This window comes from Musa acuminata, chromosome BXJ1-8 (genome assembly GCF_036884655.1).
Source record: "Musa acuminata AAA Group cultivar baxijiao chromosome BXJ1-8, Cavendish_Baxijiao_AAA, whole genome shotgun sequence".
In the NCBI taxonomy this organism is placed as follows: domain Eukaryota; kingdom Viridiplantae; phylum Streptophyta; class Magnoliopsida; order Zingiberales; family Musaceae; genus Musa; species Musa acuminata.
Genome location: NC_088334.1, coordinates 44,159,080 through 44,181,131, shown reverse-complemented (window position 1 = coordinate 44,181,131; position 22,052 = coordinate 44,159,080). Strand labels below are relative to the sequence as shown.

General features: G+C 41.6%; 4 protein-coding genes across 6 annotated transcripts in view; 2 read left to right on the top strand and 2 right to left on the bottom strand.

Annotated features, from left to right (window-relative positions):
• LOC135588067 (isoleucine--tRNA ligase, chloroplastic/mitochondrial-like) overlaps positions 1 to 1,400 on the bottom strand; it is a 29,000-nt gene extending 27,600 nt beyond the window's left edge. For both annotated transcript variants that reach the window (XM_065080007.1, XM_065080009.1), the window contains exons 1-4: positions 1,244 to 1,400; positions 998 to 1,160; positions 601 to 752; positions 389 to 490 (exon numbers count right to left, since the gene is read on the bottom strand). In XM_065080007.1, the coding sequence (XP_064936079.1) occupies positions 389 to 490; positions 601 to 752; positions 998 to 1,160; positions 1,244 to 1,264 (438 nt within the window). In that variant the 5' untranslated portion in view covers positions 1,265 to 1,400. The remainder of the gene's footprint in view (positions 1 to 388; positions 491 to 600; positions 753 to 997; positions 1,161 to 1,243) is intronic.
• Positions 1,401 to 5,013: 3,613 nt separating this feature from the next.
• Positions 5,014 to 7,277, top strand: LOC135588069 (serine/threonine-protein kinase RIPK-like). Its single transcript, XM_065080011.1, has 5 exons — positions 5,014 to 5,455; positions 5,557 to 5,692; positions 6,129 to 6,265; positions 6,365 to 6,488; positions 6,576 to 7,277. The coding sequence occupies exons 1-5, from the start codon at positions 5,090 to 5,092 to the stop codon at positions 7,145 to 7,147; spliced, it is 1,335 nt and encodes a 444-aa protein (XP_064936083.1). The 5' UTR covers positions 5,014 to 5,089; the 3' UTR covers positions 7,148 to 7,277.
• Positions 7,278 to 7,808: 531 nt separating this feature from the next.
• On the bottom strand, positions 7,809 to 11,658 carry LOC135588065 (chromatin remodeling protein EBS-like). 2 transcript variants are annotated; one of them, XM_065080005.1, is made up of 6 exons: positions 11,353 to 11,656; positions 10,913 to 11,255; positions 10,761 to 10,829; positions 9,597 to 9,735; positions 8,571 to 8,637; positions 7,809 to 8,008 (listed from the first exon to the last, which is right to left on the bottom strand). In XM_065080005.1, the coding sequence occupies exons 1-6, from the start codon at positions 11,432 to 11,434 to the stop codon at positions 8,004 to 8,006; spliced, it is 705 nt and encodes a 234-aa protein (XP_064936077.1). In that variant the 5' UTR covers positions 11,435 to 11,656; the 3' UTR covers positions 7,809 to 8,003. The 2 variants fall into 2 exon arrangements, with proteins under 2 accessions (XP_064936077.1, XP_064936078.1); XM_065080006.1 differs by lacking the exon at positions 8,571 to 8,637 and having other exon boundaries at positions 11,353 to 11,658.
• Positions 11,659 to 14,529: 2,871 nt separating this feature from the next.
• LOC103995288 (formin-like protein 16) lies at positions 14,530 to 18,515 on the top strand. The gene is made up of 2 exons (XM_009415842.3): positions 14,530 to 15,921; positions 16,945 to 18,515. Exons 1-2 carry the CDS (start codon positions 14,573 to 14,575, stop codon positions 18,305 to 18,307), a joined length of 2,712 nt encoding a protein of 903 aa, XP_009414117.2. The 5' UTR covers positions 14,530 to 14,572; the 3' UTR covers positions 18,308 to 18,515.
• Positions 18,516 to 22,052: the final 3,537 nt, after the last annotated feature.

The window sequence follows — 22,052 nt, the reverse complement described above, 5'->3', positions numbered from 1 at the left end:
TTTTCATCACTTGTCGACTGGGGCTGTGTTGCATTTGCAAATGCATTTTTTGCAAGCTTGAATGTGACTTATTAAGGTACCAACAAAACCACCTGTAACCAAACTATCTATACTTGGTTTCGCATGTTTGGGAACAGCAAGTAAATTGCTTTAACCTAATTATCCATGATAATAGTTTTTAGTTAGGTTCTGGTCTCCTGATTCTTTTACAAATTCAGATTATCCAACTTAATTAAACAAGCTCCTTAGGATAAAGTGCCGAACGTGCAGCCTTTATCATATTATTTGTGACAGATTATATTTGAAAACACAATAATATGCTAGAACCTTATAACAACTCACAAATGGAAAGCCACAAATCACAAGAAACTGAGGCTGACAAAATTACCTTGTAACGGTTGATAATATCCTTCAGAATCTTATTTAAAGCATGGCCCATGTGTAGACTTCCGTTTGCATAAGGTGGGCCATCATGAAGAACGAAACTCCCCTGTCAGGCAGCCATGCATCAACAACTTGGTTTGATTTTAGATCATTTCCCAAAACCACAATAAAAAAAAAAGAGCAACAATGCAAAAGAGTTAATCCAACATAACTTACCCCAGTATTCCTATCCGCCACTCGCTTAAATACCTGGTTGTCCTCCCACAGCTTCTGGATCTCAGGTTCTCTTACCACCGCATTTGCCCTCAGGCCAAAAGTTGTCTTGGGCAAATCCACTGTGTGCTTATACTTCCCCTCTTGCTTCGCACCTTTCCAAAACCAGCATTCATGACAAAATTATACATAAGAAAGCAATATATCCAGTTAAAATTCACATCTTTCAAGCAGTTGGCTGACACAATATTACCACAACGACGAAAGTAGAATATCCAATATCTCACAAGTAATATTTCTTTTTAAAATGTGTAAAAAGCCAAGACCAATCAAGATCGCATTTTTTTGCAACACGTAAAAGATTTCGAGCAAGGCAACCTCGAAAGAAAAAGTAAATTACCCTCGGAAGCCTTCTTCGCTGCCATCACGGGTCCGCGAGCTCTCCGTTTCGAGCCGGAGCCAAGACAACCTTCGGCGAGTTCGGTGCAGAAAGGTCGCACGAACAGAACAGGCCGAAGAAGAGGAGAATTTCGACAGTGAAGCCCAATCCTGGGAGGCGAAACCTGCATACAAAAACTCGACGGATTACACGATTGGATTCAACTACAGAAACAGAAAAGCTGAGAGAGGGAGAGGAGGAGAGTACGAGGGAGGAGGAGGCCCGCATGGTGAGGAGACTAGCTGCGGCGGCGGAGGAGCGGTGGAGAGGTTAGCGAGGAGTCATGGATACAAGAGCCAACCGCCGTTTATACGGCGGAGGGAGGGGGGATAAGGAGGAAAGAGGAGAACCGGAGGGTTTGGTTCATATGTCCCGCAGGAACATCGCGAGGATCATATGGACTTTCCGCCTCATGTCGGGTGAAGCGTTTGAGGACATGATTCGTGAACCCTCTTAAATGGATCGGATCCAATTTGCGAGTGAGACAAACCCGACCCGTTTGACAAACCTTGGTGTAAGATTAAGTTTGAATCAGCTATATTAAGCCTATTGAAGATTTTGATCCAAATAAATTGATTCTAAATTTCTTTAAATTATTTGTAATTTTGTATTTTCTTGATATAACTCTAATAAATTAATCGATTGGAAGAGAGTCATAATTACTACAATCATTTATGTTTAATCCCCACTTAAGGATTTCTTTTTATGCATAATATAAGTGTTCATCCAACTAATGCAAACAATATACTATACATCAAAGATGGATCGGCTAAGTCATAAGAAGGGAGCACCAAAGGGTTGTTTGCCGGTTAAGCTGTAAAAAGGGGACTTATCCACATAAATATCCTAAAGATTATGATGAAGAGCACACCAATCACAATTTAGGACTCATCCACTTTCTACTTCAATCTCTTCCTTCCTTGTGTACACGTCCTGAACGTTCGACACGCGGAAAGCCACGCAAGTCTGGGAAAGATCGTGGTGTTTCCAACATGAACAGCAGACTTTTTTGGGTTCCTACGACAAGGGGCCGCTGACTTTTCTTCAGACCCAAGCAGGTGTGAGAAGTCAAAAGCAGTGGAGGCTTTTATCCTATCCTTCCCCGGGAACAAATCTTCTACCGAAATCTCTAAACTATTTGATGCATCAGCAAACAATTTGAAGCTGATTCGAGCAGCAGTTTTGACCAGCTATGCTGCTAAAGTCATCTCTCGTTGTTGTTCTTTGTTATCTGAACTAACCACAAAGCTTCCTTCTGGATTGATGGAGATAGTCAACGGAGGTTTTAAAGAAACATGCCAACTGGGTGGTCAGTCAACCCGAATATCGCCGATTCACATCCATTTCGATCCACGGATCGTTCTGCAAGCAGTAGAGAGAGTAGGTGAGGTCCGACTTACTCGACGAGGGGTGGGGTGGGGTGGGCGTGGAGGAGTGTGGAATCCACGCAGAGCAAAGGCGACAGGGAGTCGAATGAGATCACGCGGTTGGTTTGATTTGAATGGGCTCTGCGCTCACACGAGGCTTGGAGAGTTTTCTCGGAAGGGGAAGAAGGGATAAGAATGCGACTGTTCTCCGTTGTCGACGACGCCGTGCTTGCGTCGTGCAAAACGCCGTTCTCGTCCTTACGACTCATGCAACGACGCGTCGATTCTCGTGTTCTCCTCCTATTCAGCGTGTTCACGTCAGTGGAGTTGCTATCGGCACCGGAAGTTCTTTGGGCTGTGGTGGCGGTGATTGGGCACCGGTTGGGTGGCAGAATCGGACCGTAGAAACTTTGATTTGATTTGATTTTAAGTATATTCGTGACCAACCCACAAGCTGACAACTTTGTTCCTCATGTCGTACGAGATAAGAGCTTGATTTGTAAATCGTAATTTAGATTATATTATTTGTGTGAGGGATTGGTACGAAAAATAGATTGGATTCATTTATATCGAAATGATATTACATAAATTCGAATCAATTATCTAATAGTTATCAAAGACTATTATAAAATTATTATTAGAGATGGATAAGATGTATCAAAATATTATATATTTGTTGTCTTGACTTGTCTCCATTTATCTACTACAATATTATGATGTTGATTTAGGTTCATTTCAAACCCGTATTATTGAATTTATTGTATTATAATTTAAAATGTCTATCTCTAAAAAAATGAAGAGGATGACTTATTCTCGATTATTATGAATAGGAGACGATAATAGAGATATTTTGTAATAATGTCTTTCAAAAAGTAAGATTTTGATATTGATTTATGTAAGCTTTTAGGATAAGATGAGATGTTTTGCACTCAAACTTATGAGTAAATAATTTTATTTTTGAAAAGAAAAATCAAACCACAATATGTTTGGTTGAACTTTGCAATCAACATTCTCTTTCTTTGTGTTTGCATAGAAAGGTGACCTGAACCTAAACCAATGCATGATTGTATTTTAATGCACGCATCCTTTTCCGACGATCTCAAGAAATAATGAAGAGAAAGAAGCCTCAACTAACGTTGCTGAAAGGACAGCCCACCTATTCCCAATTTGATGCTGTCGATTCACAGTGAATCATCAAACATTTGATGTCGCTGTGTTTGCGTTCCTTTGGGACGATCCAAACTTTTACAAGACAGATGAGCACAATCGACTCGTAACATCCCATTAGTCTTACGTCGGAAGTAAGCAATATATTGATTAACTTATAAGGGTCTGATAAATGTATTATGTTAATTCCCGTTTAAGCATTTTGGTCCGTGGTTGAAGAATCAAAATAAAGTTATTGGTCAGTTGGCTCATTAGACTCGGACCGTGACATTTGATATCAGAGCCGACCTAGCATTTGGACAGGGTGAGAGGACTCGAGTAAAAAAGAGCTACTCGTGGATGGAGTCATGTTGATGCTGTGCGCCACATCATGTAATATATTATATTCATACATCTCATATTTTCGATCAATTTAGATGTGGCATTTAAGAATGATATTTCCTTAGTGTGAATATGCGTGAATACTTCCTTGAGGCTGAGGTGACGATCCAAACTATCCTACTTGATAAGACTTTATTATGGAATACTAGTCAAAAATATTCCCTACTAATGTCTTATTTCCTACTAATTCATCGTCATCATCCAGAACACAAAGGTGCAACGCAAAGGAAGAAAACACAGTGATGCTTCTGGAATCATGACAAGTCAAGGCTTTCATCTCCTGCAAGAAAGAAAGTAGACCTTCGTTCATTAATCAATAAATGAAGAGACTTGAATCTTCTGCAAGTCATCTGATTTCTCTCTCTCTCTCTCTCTCTCTTGTTTCTGCCTTCGCAAGGATATGATAATGGTGTGAGTAGCTTTGTCTGACATCGGCCATTATAAATGATCACTATAGAGAGAATTAGATGACGTACTCCGGCAAACAATTAGCCTTAAGCAGACACTACTTACATTCTTTAAGAGAAACCAGTCGATATGGGTATCCACCAAACGGCAGAACTTACCGACGTGCATCCTGCAATGCTTCTCTGTAGGGGTACAAAAATGGAAGTAAACTTGCTGTGTGGTCTGTGTTCGAAGCAGATCGTTGGGAGCTCAAACACATACACTACCAATCATGTGTGTTGATGAGAACCAGCTGCCAAGACAACCATTTTGATGGAAAAGGAGGACCAACCGAAAGGATCTGACTTAGCAAGAGGATGCTCGAGAATAAGCCACCAAAGCTTTGTTTATGATGGGCCACTAACTTCCCGAAATCAAAGGAAATCGAATGAAGGTTCCTCGCAGGTGCTGTGTCAGCTTCTGGAGAGGCTTACATGATACTTATCTCATGTCTCGGTAGAGAGAAGTGGGAAATGCCCCTCAAACCACAACCATTCCCTGGGTTTGGATCTCCCACAGATTTGCTGTGTCATTGGTCCAAGTCAAGGGACACTTGAGTCATTTCCAGGAAACCAGCAGCACTATATGAATGAGATCAGATTGCTGAGTCGTGCTTCCATGTCCTCTCCTCCTCCTCCTCGTCCCTGTGATTCTACCTCTTGGTTCTCCTCAGCTGCGAGCCTTCTCCAAGATGGCCAAGAGTCCATGGATATCTTTCTTGATGAGCTGCTGGGGGAAGAGTGTGAAGAGCTCTTCAGCGAGGCGCAGGGAGCTCCGAAGCAGCTCGAATTCCGGCATAAGCGACTCCTTCCGCGCACCGTTCTCCCCGGAGGACCTGTCGTTGACTCTGGCAGGATCCAACCTGCTTGCGTTCACAATTGCGGAGCTGAAAGCTGTCACCAGGAACTTCTCCATGACGAACTTCGTTGGATCGGGTGGATTTGGCCCTGTCTACAAGGGATACATTGATGAGAAGCTGCGGCCGGGGCTCAAGGCGCAGTATGTGGCGGTGAAGTCCCTGGACTTGGATGGATCGCAGGGCCACAGAGAGTGGCTGGTGAGTACTAACACGATCACCCTTGTTAATGAAGCTTGGATTGGATTCCTCTGTTTCCTGATCCCCTTGCTCTGCGTGTGTGTGTGTGTGTGTGATTCCAGGCGGAGGTCATCTTCCTCGGGCAACTGCGGCACCCCAACCTCGTTAAACTCGTTGGATACTGCTGTGAAGATGAGCACAGGATGCTCGTCTACGAGTTTATGCCTGGAGGAAGCTTGGAAAGCCATATTTTCAAGAGTAAGTCTAATTTGATTTGTATGATCCATGGAATTTCCTCTTTAGATCTCAAACATCAATCTTTTTATCTTTGTTTTTTGGTTAAGAAGATGAATTATTGAGATCCTTCATAACTTTCTTATGAATTGAATCGTTCCACTTTCCTTTTGGGTCAATCATATGAATCGATCAGAGAGTGAGGTCAAATCAACCTTTTTTTTGCTTTTTTGTGTTTATGGATGTCAAAGACAAAGTGGACAGCTCACAACCACTACATAAACGTAAAACTAAGGAAAGCCAAAACACATTGTTTTCAAGCAAGGTTGGACTATCACATCAGACTTCATTCCATTCTCATCTGGTCGCCAACTTTGTCATTCTGTTCATCCAACATGTACACACAGTTTAGGTGCAAATCGTACGAAGGTTTAAGCTTTATCTCCTTTATGTTGCACAGGCCTTCTTGCCTCATTGCCGTGGTCAACGAGGTTGAAGATCGCAGTGGGCGCCGCCAAGGGGCTCGCCTTTCTTCACGAGGCTGAGAAGCCGGTGATCTACCGCGATTTCAAAGCATCCAACATACTGCTCGAATCGGTAAATATCTTTGACTTTGAACGAGTTAAAACAAAAAAGTCTTTTTGCCCGCATCAATGCAAACTTACCTCATCCCTCGACGATGACTTGGTATCACAGGATTACACGGCGAAGCTTTCGGACTTCGGGCTTGCCAAGGACGGACCTCAAGGAGACAACACGCATGTCACCACGCGTGTGATGGGCACGCATGGCTATGCGGCACCGGAGTACGTATTGACCGGTGAGAACTCGTATCTGATTCGTGGTTTCCAGGTAGAAGATTACTGTGGCCGATAGTTGAGTAACAGTCCATCGATCCCCTGCACAGGCCACCTTACAGCCAAAAGCGACGTCTACAGCTTCGGAGTCGTGTTGCTGGAGCTGCTGACAGGGAGACGATGCGTCGATAAGAACCGCCCCAACAGGCAAAAGAACCTCGTCGACTGGGCGCGACCTTACCTGAACAACGCCGACAAGCTAAGCCGCGTCATGGATCCCAGCCTTGACGGACTCTATTCCACCAAGGGTGCTCAGAGGGCAGCTGCGATCGCTCACAAATGCCTGAGCCAGACTCCAAAGTCGAGGCCTGACATGAGGAGCGTCGTCGAGAGCTTGGAGCCACTCCTGAGCTTGAATGACGTGCCCGTTGGTCCCTTCGTGTACGTTGCGCCAACGGAGAGAGTCAGTGAGAAGAAGGAGAAGTTGCAGGAGATGGAGGAGAAGAAGATGGAAATGGAGACGGAAGAGAAGAACCATCACAATCGGGATGAAAGACACAAACAAAGGTTCCCGAACTCGGTCATTCATTCTGAGATCACCCTGCACAGGGATGGCAACAACTTGTATCGGAACTCCCACGTCCGGAGAACAGTGAGACAGAATCAGGAACGGGGAGCATAAACAACAACAGATGTTAGATTGCTTCATACTGTACATAGATTACAATCGGATACGACATTTTGTTTAGTTGCATCATTTCTTCGGATAATGTCAGATTTTAAGGAAGTTTTGACATAGAAGATGCCATGTACATTGGCTACACACTACGGATGAGAAGACTAATTAGCGAAAGGGGCCACCAGCGTGAAAACTAGCTGATCCTTCCGGTTTGTTGTGGTTGTATCATTTTGGAAATATATTGTGCAATAAAAATAGAGTGAAGTTAAAAAAAAAAAGAAAGATGGACATTAATTTTGTAGTAGTTTCTGAGGCTTGCAAAATCTTTTCTCTGTTTTTAATGTCACACGTCAAGCATTAATTATATAATTAATGCTATGTGTTAAGCCTCTAGATGGAATGATAATGATAAAAAATTGAAGATTATCCTTATCCATTTGCCCTTGAATTGGGTACAACAGCAATAAAAACACCATTGCTTCACTTTCTTATTGAATGCGATTTGATCCTTTAGACTTTGCTATCAAAGGTCAAAGTCCTTATCAAGTTAGATAATACTTCACTTTCAAAAGTATGGTAAATGGTTTATAGTCAGTTAAATTTGCCATATATCGGCACACTTATTTTTCTTTTCATTTGCTGCTTTATTACAAGTAGAACATAATTAAAAGGGTGAGAAGAGCAGTACTATAAACATTCATAAGTTCATAAACATGACAATGGTTTTCTCTTCAAGCAGTCTGTTCTCTGCACTGTACAATTTCATCTTACCAACAAGACGGGTTATCTCTTATAAAACGCATATATCCTCAGAGGCCAAATCTACAGCATCAGCAACTACCTCTTCCGCCGCTTGGGTTCAGCCTGCAATAAGAAAAATGAAGGATCTGACGAATAAAATGACCATGAACGAACAAAAAATATCTGGTAATTGATAGCAATCTCTTTTAAAAGTTCTGCTACTCAAGACAACTGAATTAACACTCCCAAAAAGTATATGTCAGCTTTTTACTATTTGAAATAGGAACCCAGCTGCTACTGCCTAAACTGGCAAGCTGTTCTTTAGAGGGTTAAATTGACTGGAAGCAAACACCTAAGTGGTAAGATGCACAATTAAGTTCCTATTTCCACCGCCCTACAATTTATTTACAAATGAAAAAAAGCTCCTTTTTCACATGGATACAAGAATGATGATTTAATATGTTCAAAAGCAGCCCCCCACTATGACTGTTATGCACAAGACCATTGCACATGCTCCACAAAAGAAACCATTTCAATTAGCATACATCTACTAGTGCAGGATAGTCCTGAAGACAAAATTCACCTCAGTGAGCTCAACATAGTTTCTGAACCAACAAACTTGAAATTTTGATTTAATCTATAAATTTTGGCACATTGGTATGTTTCAGAATCTGTTTAGTGTTACCTGAGATCCAAGTATGTACATTGACAGAATCCCACATCAAGAGTTTCCCTCCACTAGGATATCTTCCCTAGTCCGGAATGCAAGTATTTTGGTTTCTAAGTGCTTTTAAAGGTTACATTATGGTTGCAGAACATGAGAACAGTCAAAATTAAGAATAAATATCAAATATCATACAGCATTCTGTGTGGAATCTGCTTCTAGGCATAGATTTCAATTAACATATCATAAACCTTTACAAGTATATATATGTGTGTGTGTGTGTGTGTGTGTGTGTGTGTGTGTGTGTGTGTGTGTGTGTGTGTGTATCAACTAAAACAGAAAAATATAAGGAACAAGATCCTGTTCTAATTTTCCCTTATACCTGTCTAACATACATATAGTTTCCCAGGCATGCTAAATATAAATTGGTAAGTAGATAAAACATGGCGTGAGGTTCTCTCATGATCAATATCAGGTGACTCTTTGCATAGCAAGAGTATATTAGTACGTGAATTGGATCTTTAATCCCCTTTATACTTCCACCAGTGAGCAATGCACTAAAATTCAATAACATAGCACATGATGTCATATACAAAACCAAGAGAATTAATAAGATGCCTATAAGTTATGTGTACATAAGAAACAAAGATTATCATGATAACTGTCTTGTGGAAAGAAACTCCAATGTACTGTTTTGAGGTAACCAAACCTTGCACTGAAACCAAACTTTGTGAAAATTATAGTGACACCGATCGGAAGGTGCTTAGAAAATTTTCTCACTGCATATATTGTAACATTACTATCAGGGATATAATATTTTTCGAAGTTAGAACTTAACACAGTATAAGGCTAATGCATATGTACCGTAAGCACATGTTAGTTGGATGCCAGACTTCTAAACCACTTCAAAGTCAATAAGAAGAGTTTGGATAACAATCAAATTATAAAAAAAAAACCAATTTGAAACTTTTTGCATTATTTACTATTATAAACAAGCATACTTACATCAATCAAGAACTAGGGGCAAATACGTAATTATCATGTTACCTTGGCTTCAGAAACTGGTGAAGTTGGAAACCCATTCATAGATCTTTTGGCATCATTTTCAGAGACACAATCAGAGCATAGAAAGTGATCCAACTTTTTTGCTTGTTCAATTGTCATGCCCATGCAAGATGGATGGAACCTGTCCATAAATTAATGTTTATTACCTCAACCAAACAAAAAAAAATATTACCAAAGGAAATATAACACAATATAAACCTAAGGTTTAACAAAACAAAGCAAAAAACAACAAATAATCTCGGCTCATACTAGGAACTGACGATGATCACATGCAACATCATAACATATATGCATTGTATTTACTTGCAGGCTGCGGATGTTATAAAACAAACTTCTGGTCCAAATACATTGAGGGGTCTGTAGTTCACAAAGAGGTACTGTGATGATGAGAAACATTATCTGTGGAAACTCCAGCAACTTTGATGGGGAATTATGATTGGCTAAAAAATGCATTAACATAATGGCAACATATCACTGGTAGTGTCTAAGCACCCATGAGCTTCATGTCTCAATATAACTTTGATAACTATCATACAAAGGCTTTTAACAAGAAAATGGCTTGTGCTACTACCAACACGTAATGGACCAAGAAGTAAAGAACCACTAAGATAACATGAAATAAGTGTTATCCTCTTCATTGATTATTGGTAATTGTCAATGAAGCTACACAAGCTTTCTTTACATGCAATATGTGAATACTACACTTTAGCTAAAGGCCTAATCCACTCAAAAATGCAGCAAAGAGAGAAAGTGGCAGCTAAACCAGCAACATGACAGTCTCCAAGTTTGCAGCATCAAACACACGAAAATAAATAAAAGATGAGTTAGAAAAAAGAATCTTAGCTTGGCCATCTCTATTAAAAGATCATGTCTTCACTCCATTAAAAATATTACAGTGTATTCCAGAAGATGAATGACTAACTAATGAAGCTACAAATAATAATGGTATATCGTATTTAAATCAGAAGATATTCAGGGAGAAATATGGAAGAGCCAACCATAGCTTTAAGGAAAAAGATTAGCAAAAGCACGATAATCATTCAGCAGCAACTGGTCATGACTAGACTAAAAGTAGCCAAAGGCTTGTAGTGATCAGAGTAACAACAAAGAGGAGCAGAGCATGAAAGAATAGCTTAGGTCACTTGCCAATCCTTGCATCCCTCACACTGGACCATGAGATCGTCAGGGTTGTAAGGCATCTCACACTTGCAGTACCTGAGACACAAAATGCCAGTTGACAAATGGGCAGACAATTACGAGAAAGCTAAAGAAAAGTCAAAGGAATTAAAGAGAAATACACCGCGACACGGTCAGGAGTGAAGCCCCCAGTGGCCGCCTTGTACTCAAAGCGACAAAAGTAGTCCTCGGCACCAACATTCTCCAGCTTGGTGTAGTTCTTGAAGGAGTGGACCGTGCACTTGCCCTCGATGGTGTGTGCGCTCTGCACGTCATAGTGGTCGGAGAGAAAGAGCTCCTTGGCACCATGGAACTGCCGGCGGCCACCAATGGACTCCTCGGGGCGGTAGTACCACCGGACGCGGACGCGCACATTGTTGCGGTGGTCTGCCTCGATTTTCTCCACCCGTGCCACGTACGGTGGCTTCTCTGACTCCGCCGGCCGCATCAGCACGCAGTCCCCCACTGCAACCCCCCCACCCCCCAGCAAGCATAAAACATTAGCAGCCAAAAATCGAGAAACAGATCCAAGAATGATATCATCCGCATAAAACTCTAATACCTTTGACGACCTTGTTGGTACCCTTGATGGAGTAGGAATCAAGGTCCTTCTTCCCCGGCTTGGTCTTGGCCATCAGCTGCATCCGACAGAGGATACCAAATCAAACCACTATCCCCTTTCGTCTCTCCGTGGATTACGCTGGAAGAGACGGATCGTTCGGATCTCCTTCTCCGTTGGTCGTGCTGAGATTGGAGCGGTGGAGGAAAGGCGATGGAATTAGACGGGAAATAGAAACCCTAGAGAGCGGTTGGGCGTCGACAAGAGTGGGATGTACAGGAGACGGCTCGTCGAGCGATGTAATTGTTTTCACTTTTTGTTTTTGGTTGGGTTAAATAACGGCCTCGCGTTGCGCTTCACGGACTACGGGGCCTACAGCGTAGTTATTAGGAGCTATGAGTGGGTTTGCTCTGCTGGATGGCATCAATCATGCACCAGCATTTCCTTCGCTCATGATTTCGTACGTGTCCTTTCAAGTGACGTGGTCCGAGCTTTGTCGTCTGCAAAGGATTTGTGGAGATGATTACATCGATTTACCCACAAAATCTAAGTTTTGACCTTTCATCTTAAACATCATTCATTCGAACGCTGGGTGTTCATTGTGGTCAGCTTTTTTGGCCTGCCCATCACCCGCCATGGGGCACCGATGAATGTCTTAATGCAAGCGGTGGCCTCGAAGATGGGCCACCGTTTGCCACCAATAGGGGTGTGTCGCTGGCGTCAACTTGCTGCTGACGGTCTCCAAAGACTGCGGAGGTGAACGAGGCCGTGTTGGTGTTGCTATCCCTTACTTTGTCCCCGGTGGAGGAGGTGCCTCTTCATCACTGGTGGCAGAGGAGGTTGTTGGGGTGGATACGGAGGCGGTCCTGGTGGCCCTGATGTACTGGCCCGTGGTGGCGGCTGTGGCGGCCGTGACCATGATACCAACGACAGCGGCAAAGACATTAATAGCTGTTCAGAAGCAGCAACATGCTTCCACCTCCCATGGCAGCGGCCGCGGAGAACGGTGTCACGGAGCTCCGCTCCGAAACAGTAGATGACATCCAATTCATGCTCGTTAACGACGAGAATTCGCAGGTCGAATGCAGGGCGACTCTTAACCTTTGCTGCCTGACCGAGAAGAATAGGAAAGCAAAGAAAAGAAGGCCGTAGAGGACCAAGCTGCTGGCTGCAGTGATGGAGACAACCTTCTTGCTAGCGGCGGGGATGTTGGGAAGGCGATGGCGGGGCCATTGGCGGTTGCTTCTTACAGTGATGACTTTTTTGTTGCAGTTGCGTGGAACCTTCGATTTCCTTGTGACCATCAAGTTTCCTCTTTGTTGGCGAGAAGGCTAATGACTACTGAATCATAACAAAATAATAATAATAATAATAATAATGTAAATTTATGTGCTTTTTCATAAAATTTCCTTATTTAATTTTTATTGTTTCTTCATTTTGTTTTTCTTGTTTTATTTTTTTCCTCAATTGTCTCCTTTTTTTTTTCTTCACCTTATTCTTCTTACCATTTTTTTAATAATTACACAACTCTCACTTTTGTTCATATGGAGTCAGATCTGATCATTTTACTAAATACATCACTTTTCTTCACCTCAAATATTTTTTTTATTATTCTTTTATCATCTTACTAGGGACATATATCATAATATCATCAATTTAGTTGAAATTATCTTATAAAATATTATTATGATAATATCATAGAATTAATTAAAATTCAAGCACCCTTATGCCAATGCCACATACTTAATTGAGATTGCCTAAATTGTAAGAACATCTTCCGTCTGTAAAATATTAATTTAGTTACAATTACGCTCGAGTCTCGAATGACTTGTAAAATAATAAATTGATTAATTTAAAAATAAGTGATGAACAAATCTTGATGTCTCACAAAGAGAATAGTTTTACAAACAATTTAATAAATATTCAATGTGAAAAAAAAAATAAAAAAATAAAATAAGGACTTTAGAAGATAAATAAACAATCGTAAGTCCATAAACAACTATATGCATCAGGCATTGATTGCATTTTATAGGTTTGAATAATCATTTATCTTCTAAAGTTCTTATTTTTTTCTTTTTATCCTTTCTCTTTTGCACTTTGAGTGTTTGCTAAATTGTTTATAAAATTGCTCTTTTCGTAAAACATTATGATTTATCTACTACTCACTTTTGAACTAATCAATTTGCTCTCTTCGTAAAGTTGTAACTAGATTAATCCTTTGTAGATGGATAACGTTAAGAGTATATTACGATTTAAATAATCTTAGCTAAGTCCGTGACATTAGCATAAGAATACCTCATAACTTCGATAATTTCAACTAAGTTTATGACATTATCGTAGAGATATCGCATGACATAGATAATTTCAGTGAAGTCCACGATATTATTGATATCTAACACAGTAATATGCTAACTTTGTTAAATGTTTCCGACCATTGCTATTATTATTTAAATAAAATTATTTTACACTCAATACAATCAAATCATGCCATTTGCATAAGACATACACACATATGACAAAAAAAAAGATATTTATGATAAAAAAATACTCATGGCTCCTTGCGTTCACCCAAACGTTCAAGTGAGATGCATTCAACTAAGATTGAAAACAAAAAAAATTGAAGCATATAGTGCTACTAACCAAATCTAAAGCGTGCATCTGTTCAATACCATCCAGGATCAGAAAAGAAATCAAAATATAATTTAATTATTTTAATAGAGACAGTAATATAAATTGAGGTCTGGAGATAGATATTATGCTCCGAGATAATCAATACTTATATTATTAGATTGAGCCTATAAAAATAAAATAGATTTAGTAATTTTTAATTTTCTATTTAACAAAATTATCAGAAAATGGGTTTCTAATGCTCTATCTCTTTTTCTTATGCATTTAATTCTGGTGGGAGTCTGAAGAAATCAGCGAGCTATGAAGCAGAAGAAAGTTGACTTTTTAGAAGTACGACTTTTTATAAAAAATCATTGATTATGTCAAGCCTGCATCTGCATATGTCATCAATTCCTCGTGTCTTGTCGACGGAGTCATCAAGGAACCCCCACCCCGTTTCGTAACCCTTCACGCTACTTGCCACGACCCACCACCAAACGAACCTCTAGTAATCCGTGTTGGCGTTTTCCCCCACTGAAGAATTGTGGTTGGTAGGAAATGGAAGTTTCCACCCAGCGGCTGCGAGCTATGACCTCTTCTGCCTTCCCGTGTACGAATGAAGCCGTCGGCCGATGAAACCGTGTCCGTGAACGGCGACTACCCACCCAACTTCTTTCCACAGCACCGCCCCCCCCCCGCAACAACAATCTCCTCTTCTTCGTTCTTCTCTTCCACGGTTTCCTCCAAAGTCATCTCCAGCCTGTTCATGGCTTCTAAACGGTGCCTCCCTCTCCTTCCTCTTCTCCTTTCTTCTTTGATCTTGTGTCTCGCATCGGCATCGGCATCGACTTTTCCTCCGAGGCGGCGGCTTCTAGATACCAATCCCCCACCTTCGGTCCCCAAGAACATCCAGACCTTTTTCCCATCCCTTCCTTCCCCGGCCTTCCAGAATATACCTCCTCCGCCGGCGGCCCCGCCATCGCTTCCACCAGCGCCTCCGCCGACTGTGTTGAAGACGAGCAACAGTAACGTGAAGAAGGCGGTTGCAATCACTGCGGCCAGTAGCTTCGGCCTCTGCGGCCTCCTTTTCGTGACTTTCCTGTTCTTATCGGTCAGGCAACGAAAGGTGGAAGTTGGCAATGGCGGAAATAGCACCCTCAACGAGCGCCTCCAGTCCAAACCAAAGCTCCAGCCTACAAGAAGTCTTATTGTTGATGAGAATGGATTGGACGCCATCTACTGGCGAGAGTTCAACCAGAAGAGGTGCCAACACTGTCACCACGTATTGGATCCGTCCGGCCTCATCGAGGAGAAAGAAGGAGGAGTCGCTGATCATTCGCCCCCGAGAAACGACCGGAAGATTCAAGAGAAGCCATTGCTTCCCGCTGGTTCCATCCGTTCCTCGTCGCAGTCATTTGCTTCGGAGCAGAGCTCGGCGTCACCGTTCTCCGCGGCTGCTGCGCCCATGCGGAGGAGTTCGAAGCATGTTGCTGCCTCTGAACAGCAATCGTTGCCTCCGCCGCCTGGTAGATTGACATCGTCGTCATCACCCCAACATCCGCCACCGCCGCCATCGCACTCGCCACCGCAGGCCAGTAACTCGGCGCCACCAGGCCCACCTCCGCCTCCGCCTCCACCGCCACCAGCAATGAAGTCGAGCGCAGCACCTCGACCACCTCCTCCTCCTCTGCCACCAGTGAGAAAATCGAATGCGGTTCCTCCACAGGGGACGAAGTCAAACACATTGGCTCCGCAATCCGCACCTCCACCGCCCCCACCACCCGGCGGCAGCCGTCCATCCAGCGGTCCATCTTCGAGGCCACCGCCCGTACCGGGACAATCATCGGCGGCCATCGGAGCGGAAGGCGGGCCGAAAAAGCTGAAGCCATTGCACTGGGACAAGATGAACCCAATTAACCCCCAGCATTCAATGGTCTGGGATAAGATCACCGACGGCTCATTCAAGTAAGCTCCACTTCCACATTTCTTTCCTCTCTGTGAATTCTAGGGAATCGGTTTAACCGAGCGTAGCGCATGCCATTTCAATGTGGAATAAGCCACCCAATTGCCCCTCTTTACGGAGAGAGCTCTCAAACCTTCAACTTGGAGGTGGCATTTTGGCGAACAAGTTGCAGGCACTAAATTTTAGGGACAATTAGATTTAACCGACAACCACTATCATGGATTGATCTAATCACAATTGCCAAAGCTTTTAAGATCCATCATGTGAGATCACAATTAAAACCTTCTTAGAGTAGCAATACTAACATCCTTTTTTAACCTTCAATTTGCAAGAGCAGAACAAATCCAAACTGATGCAAAGGCAAATATATTTGTTTTCCCGAGTCAATTAATTTCTTAAGATTTGAAACTTTCAAGTTCGTGAATTGATCAAATCCACTATTTATATGCTTTGAGATGCCGTCATGGGGGCCAAACGCATGCTGCGGTAGTCCTATTTTTATGTATGACTGGTAGAGATGGATAAACCTATTCTGCACCAACAGCCTCTTGAAATTAATTAGTGGAGTACAGATCATAATCCACCTCGAGCAAACTTTGACCTGGTAACCGAGTATGAGCACCATCTGATAGCCTCTTTGACTGCTTCTTCATCTGATAGCTTTCTATTAATCTATTTTTCATATGAAATGGTTTTCTTCTTCTGAAATGTTAATTACTGCACTCTCATGTTACACTCTCACATAACAAAGTATGGAGTTGCTATGACTCTCGACTTGAAATGAATTAAGAAGGTTGACATGCATTGCAGGAAAATACAAGTTCACAGACATTATCTCGAGCATGTCATCTGCATGTCTGATGCCAGTTGATGTTGGGAGACCTAATGCACTGATAAATTCGATTCACAGATCTTACCGGCTTAGTTATGATGCCTTTTGATTGCTAATCTTATAGTAAAAATCTGATTCATGTTCGTATCATGGAGTCGTCTCGTTCTTATGACTCTTCTGTTTGGCTCGGCAGGTTCGATGAAGACATCATGGAAGCTCTCTTTGGCACGATGGCCACCAACAAGAAATCCTCGAACGCGGCCAAAGACCAGGGCAAAGGCGCCGCCTCATCCACCAATGGCGGCCCCGTCACTCCCACGCAGATCTCCTTGCTCGACTCACGCAAGTCGCAGAACATCGCTATCGTGCTCCGCTCCCTGGCCCTGAGCCGTCAGGACATCCTCGACGCCCTCGTCGAGGGTCGTGGCCTTCCCGCCGACGTCCTCGAACGGCTCACCAAGATCGCACCCACCAAGGATGAGGAAGCCTTGATTCGAGACTACACCGGCAACCCTGCGAAGCTCGCCGACGCCGAGTCCTTCCTCTTCCACATCCTGCGTGCCGTCTCCTCGCCCTTTCTGCGCCTCGAAGCCATGCTCTTCCGGACCAATTACGAGCACGAGGTGGCGCACCTGAAGCAGTCTCTTCAAACGCTGGAACTGGCGTGCAAGGAGCTCAAGAGCCGTGGCCTGTTCTTGAAGCTACTGGAAGCGGTCCTCAAGGCCGGCAACCTCATGAACGCCGGCACGGCCAGGGGCAACGCGCAGGCCTTTAACCTCTCGGCGCTCTGCAAGCTGTCCGACGTGAAGAGCACTGACGGCAGCACGACGCTGCTCCACTTCGTGGTGGAGGAGGTCATCCGGTCGGAGGGCAAGCGGCTGGTGGTCAACCGCAACCACAGCCTGCGCCAGTCCGGCATCAGCGGTCCGACGCTCGACCGGACGATGAGCCGTGCCGCGAGAGAAGAAAGGGAGAAGGAGTACATAAAGCTGGGACTACCGATCGTGGGCGGGATCAGCGACGAGTTCGCCAACGCGAAGAAAGCAGCCGGCATAGACTACGACGTGCTTGCCGGGACGTGCGCGTCACTCGGGGCGCGCCTGGCGGAGATCAGGAGATTCGTGGACACATGCAACGGCGACGGATTCGTGATTGAGATGCGAGCGTTCATGGGCGGGGCGGAGGAGGAGCTGAAGGCGGTGAGGGGAGAGCAGGCCCGGGTTCTGGAGCTGGTGAAGAGCACCACGGAGTACTACCAGCCCGGAGCATCCAAGGACAAAGGGAGCCACCCGCTTCAGCTGTTCGTGATCGTGAGGGACTTCTTGAACATGGTGGATAAGGCCTGCGTGGACATTGCCAGAAACCTGCAGAGGAGGAGGCCGGCGGACGCAGGGTCGGCGTCCAAGGCGGGTTCGAAAGCGGTGTCGGTGGCGGCCGATCAGGGTTCGGAGAGCGGCAGGAAACCGATGGCGAGATTTCCATACTTGCCGCCAAACTTCATGTCGGAAAATTCCAAGTCGGACTCGAGCAGCGACGACGATGACGGGCCGTCGTGACGGGGAAGAGGAGGAGGCAGCAGCAGAGTGGCTGCTTGTGTGCTAAGATTCGTGTCGAGAATGATTGATTAACATTGTTGATTGATTTTTCTTTTTTTGGGTTAAATTAATTAAATTCTGTAAGTAGTGTCAACGTTGTTTTCGATTCACAATTCCAAAGTGTAGAAAAATATTAGTTTGATGATATGTATTCATCTTTATTTTTGAAGCTTACTATTCATATTTTTTTTTTCTATTAACAATCTCTTTACTATTGATAATTATTTAAAATAATAAAATTCTAATATTATCAATTTTATTCTTGAGAAATTATTTATAATCCCACAATCTCTTATTTCATACTTATGTCATTCGATGATGTTTGACATCACTTTCACTTGTTGTCCCCTCGATGCCATCCTTCCTTAAGTTAAAAAGAAGAAGATTAGGAAATAAAAAAATTTATTCATTTAAAAATATCTTTAAAAAATTAAAATAAGATTATAAACAGTAAAAAAACTTACAAATAATAATTTTCTTAATTTTTATAAGTCAAGAATTTGAAGTTACTATGTGACGGTTGAGCAATAATTAATATGTTAAACGAACATATTCAATTAATTATGGGATGAATATTTAATCATGCATCTGACCTGAAAAATAAATGATAAATTGAGTTTATGGTATTAATTAGTTAAACACTATTTTTAATTTTGTCACTCCTATATATTTTCGTTTGAACTTGTTCAAAGGTTTGAACAATTCCATCCATTTTTTTTTTAAAGTTCATACTGTAATGCATATTGAACCAATTTTATTATTATAATTATTCATTCTCATATGAATATTGCAACTTGATCATCTTCCATGACAACTTGTTTATTAACTTTTACTATCGAGACATCGAATTTGATTCCTCCACTTTGTTACAGTTCTTATTGAGCTGGGAATGTTGGGAACACTTGAGGTTGAAACCTTTCAATCAATTGTTTGATAAAAGAAGAAGAGTCATCATCTTTGTGTGTTTAAGCCCCCTTTAAGGTGTTACCTTACAAGAGCTTCTTAACTTGAATAGTTTGTGGTATTCTCCCATGAGGAAGTTTGCTTCTCGCATCTTTGGATCCTTCACCATCTCCTCCAACTGGGTTTCTGCAATCCCCCATTTTTAAGGTAAATGATCGTGAGGAGTTGATTTCTGACTTGTGAGTTCCTTTGAAGAACTTTCTACTTGATTGAGCTCCACTGCATAAGTGAAGAGAACTGAACTACTTTGATTAACTTCACCAAAATTGCTCCAAGTGTACTACTTGCTCTGAGTCAGTTGGTTTCTTGATTTCACTCGTTCTTCAACATTGGACTTTTGGAGTGCCAAAAGTATTGTTGAATCTGAGTTGGGTTTCACCCTCACGGAATGCCTATTTAATTAATAGCTTTGCCGACACCTTTCGCATCAACTATGCTTCATTTATGGTCAGAATTATGTTTTTCCCTCGAGAGCATAAATTTGGTTACACTTGAAGACTTACCACTACAGTATTATAACCCATACTATCATGTTCATAAGCTTCTATCCGATGGTTGAGTTCCTCCTAGATCATCTTAATATCTTACTTATAGTAATTCGCTATTCTTGCACATCCTGTGTTTTATAAGGTATTTCCCATCAGATCTTATATCAATAAAATGAACTTTTTGATGTGGTCACCGTTAGCTTGTTGTAGGGCATTCCAGAACCTATGAGCAAAGCTTAGCTCTAGGATGATCCATCATCCAATAGCTTATCTAAGATGTCATGAGATTCTCCTGCTCTAAAAATAATGATAGCCGAAGTGGATGGTTAATTAGATCTATGACTCCTTGGTTGAGCTTGAGCTATCATTCCACCTTGTATCGTTGTGGAATAAACTTTGATAAATAATTTATTCTTTCTGTCTCGATGGACACTTATCCTAAGATTGATAAAATCTTCTAACTCCGATTGCATTATTGTAGGATGAATTATTTTTTTTAACCTCGACTCCCTTATTATTTATATGGCTGATTATATATATGTCTTCCTTGTTATAAGACTATAAAATGGAGAATCAGTACATCAGAAAATAAATGAATTTAAGAACAATATGGAGATTACTGTCATTTATGATAGAAACTTTATTTTAAAAATAACTTGAAAATCTTTGTGCTATAAAGTTAGCGCTCCCACTCTCATCTTTAATCTAAACGTTAACTCCTTTGTCAATTGGGAAAATATGCTCCACTTTTAAATTAATTTTTTATGCGACTTATAACCTTTTGCTAGTTTCAATCTATATCTCCTTGCCTCCCAATCAACTATTTATTTACTAGTATGTGGCTCATGTATCCTCATTATGCCGGTCACATTCCTATTCGATTTGATATCCATAAATATCAATATATTATCATATACCTTTGTTTTTGATTACTTGAACTAGTCGTGCATTTAACAATTAATAATTACATTATCCTAACGCATGATATTTCTTCGTTAAGCTTAAAGAGTCAAATTTTTTTTTTGACCTCTACTTAGGTTTCTCTTGGACTTCACCTCGCAAACAAAAATACAACTCCCATGCGAGGTCTTGGTGATAAGTTGTTGACTTCAGTCCTTCTGGATCCATGTTGCATTGAATCTTTTTTCTTGAGGTCGTTCCATTTAAAAGATTTTATAGAACCCATTTTCCAATAAGCATTTCTTTTCCTTTGTCATCTCTTATATGAGACGTTCCACCTCAGCAATTTTTCACCTGTTAGCTCATAAACACAACTCCTCTTTAGCCAATGGTTTTAGACAATCGAGAAAATAGAAAAGTTTGTCATTCTCATATATGTATGTCTTGAATATCTAACATCATTCACATAAAATAACTTCACATAATCTCAAATCGTAGAGGTTTCGCAAACTTGCCATAACTTCACATAATCTCAAATTGTAGAGTTGTGACGAACTCTATACTCTATTGCATAAATTAAATTTATAACTCCCCCAAGTACTGATGTTACAATTATCATAGTGTATTTCCCACAACAATTTTGCATTCCTAATGAGATACATTGTTATGTTGTTTACGACGACACCTTAGTGTATTTCCCACAACAATTTTGCATTCTCAATGAGATATATTGTTGTTTCCGACAGGTATCAATTTGGATAGGATTATTTTAAAGTATTAATCCATCAAAAAGAAAGTTTTTTAATTCTTTAAAATCCCGAGCATCCCTCCCCCAGCTTTATGGTTTGGGAGCTCATGCTCTCCATGAGAGATGGTAATGAGATATTCCTTAACTTGTATGAGTAACTATACATGAGCTATCAATTTCCTTACTTGCTCTTACAAGTATTGCTTGATCTCTCTAACGTCACCTATCAATCTTTGAACTTGGATGAGCCAATTGGGATTCTAATCATTTAGGATTCCAATCATCTATCCTTACTGAGCTAGTTAGGATTCCAATCATTCTTGTAGAGACTTTACTAGGATTCCAATTCTTGTAGAGACTTCACCACAACAAAGCATCCGATCATTCTGGTAGAAACTCTTACTACCACAAAGCACTCTATACTTCCGTAGAGTTTCACCTTCAGTTACAATGTCGAGTCATAGCTCCAACTCAACTACTTTAAACAAAAAATGTGCACAAATAGACTGAACAATCCCACACAAAGAGAATTCAGAAAGAATTCGTTTGATAATTTTGAACAAATTAATCAAAATTTAACTGTCAGCAAAACCATGACAAAAGAGTA

Bases quoted from the DNA above. Each gene is read 5' to 3' on its own strand.
- LOC135588069 (XM_065080011.1), top strand. From the start codon at position 5,090: ATGGCCAAGAGTCCATGGATATCTTTCTTGATGAGCTGCTGGGGGAAG. The intron at 5,456-5,556 runs GTGAGTACTAAC...GTGTGATTCCAG, and splicing joins AGGGCCACAGAGAGTGGCTG to GCGGAGGTCATCTTCCTCGG. The intron at 6,266-6,364 runs GTAAATATCTTT...TTGGTATCACAG, and splicing joins CCAACATACTGCTCGAATCG to GATTACACGGCGAAGCTTTC.
- LOC135588065 (XM_065080005.1), bottom strand. From the start codon at position 11,434: ATGCAGCTGATGGCCAAGACCAAGCCGGGGAAGAAGGACCTTGATTCC. The intron at 11,256-11,352 runs GTATTAGAGTTT...GGGGGGTTGCAG, and splicing joins TACCAACAAGGTCGTCAAAG to TGGGGGACTGCGTGCTGATG. The intron at 9,736-10,760 runs GCAAGTGACCTA...ATTTATGGACAG, and splicing joins TGTGAGGGATGCAAGGATTG to GTTCCATCCATCTTGCATGG.
- LOC103995288 (XM_009415842.3), top strand. From the start codon at position 14,573: ATGAAGCCGTCGGCCGATGAAACCGTGTCCGTGAACGGCGACTACCCA. The intron at 15,922-16,944 runs GTAAGCTCCACT...TTGGCTCGGCAG, and splicing joins ATCACCGACGGCTCATTCAA to GTTCGATGAAGACATCATGG.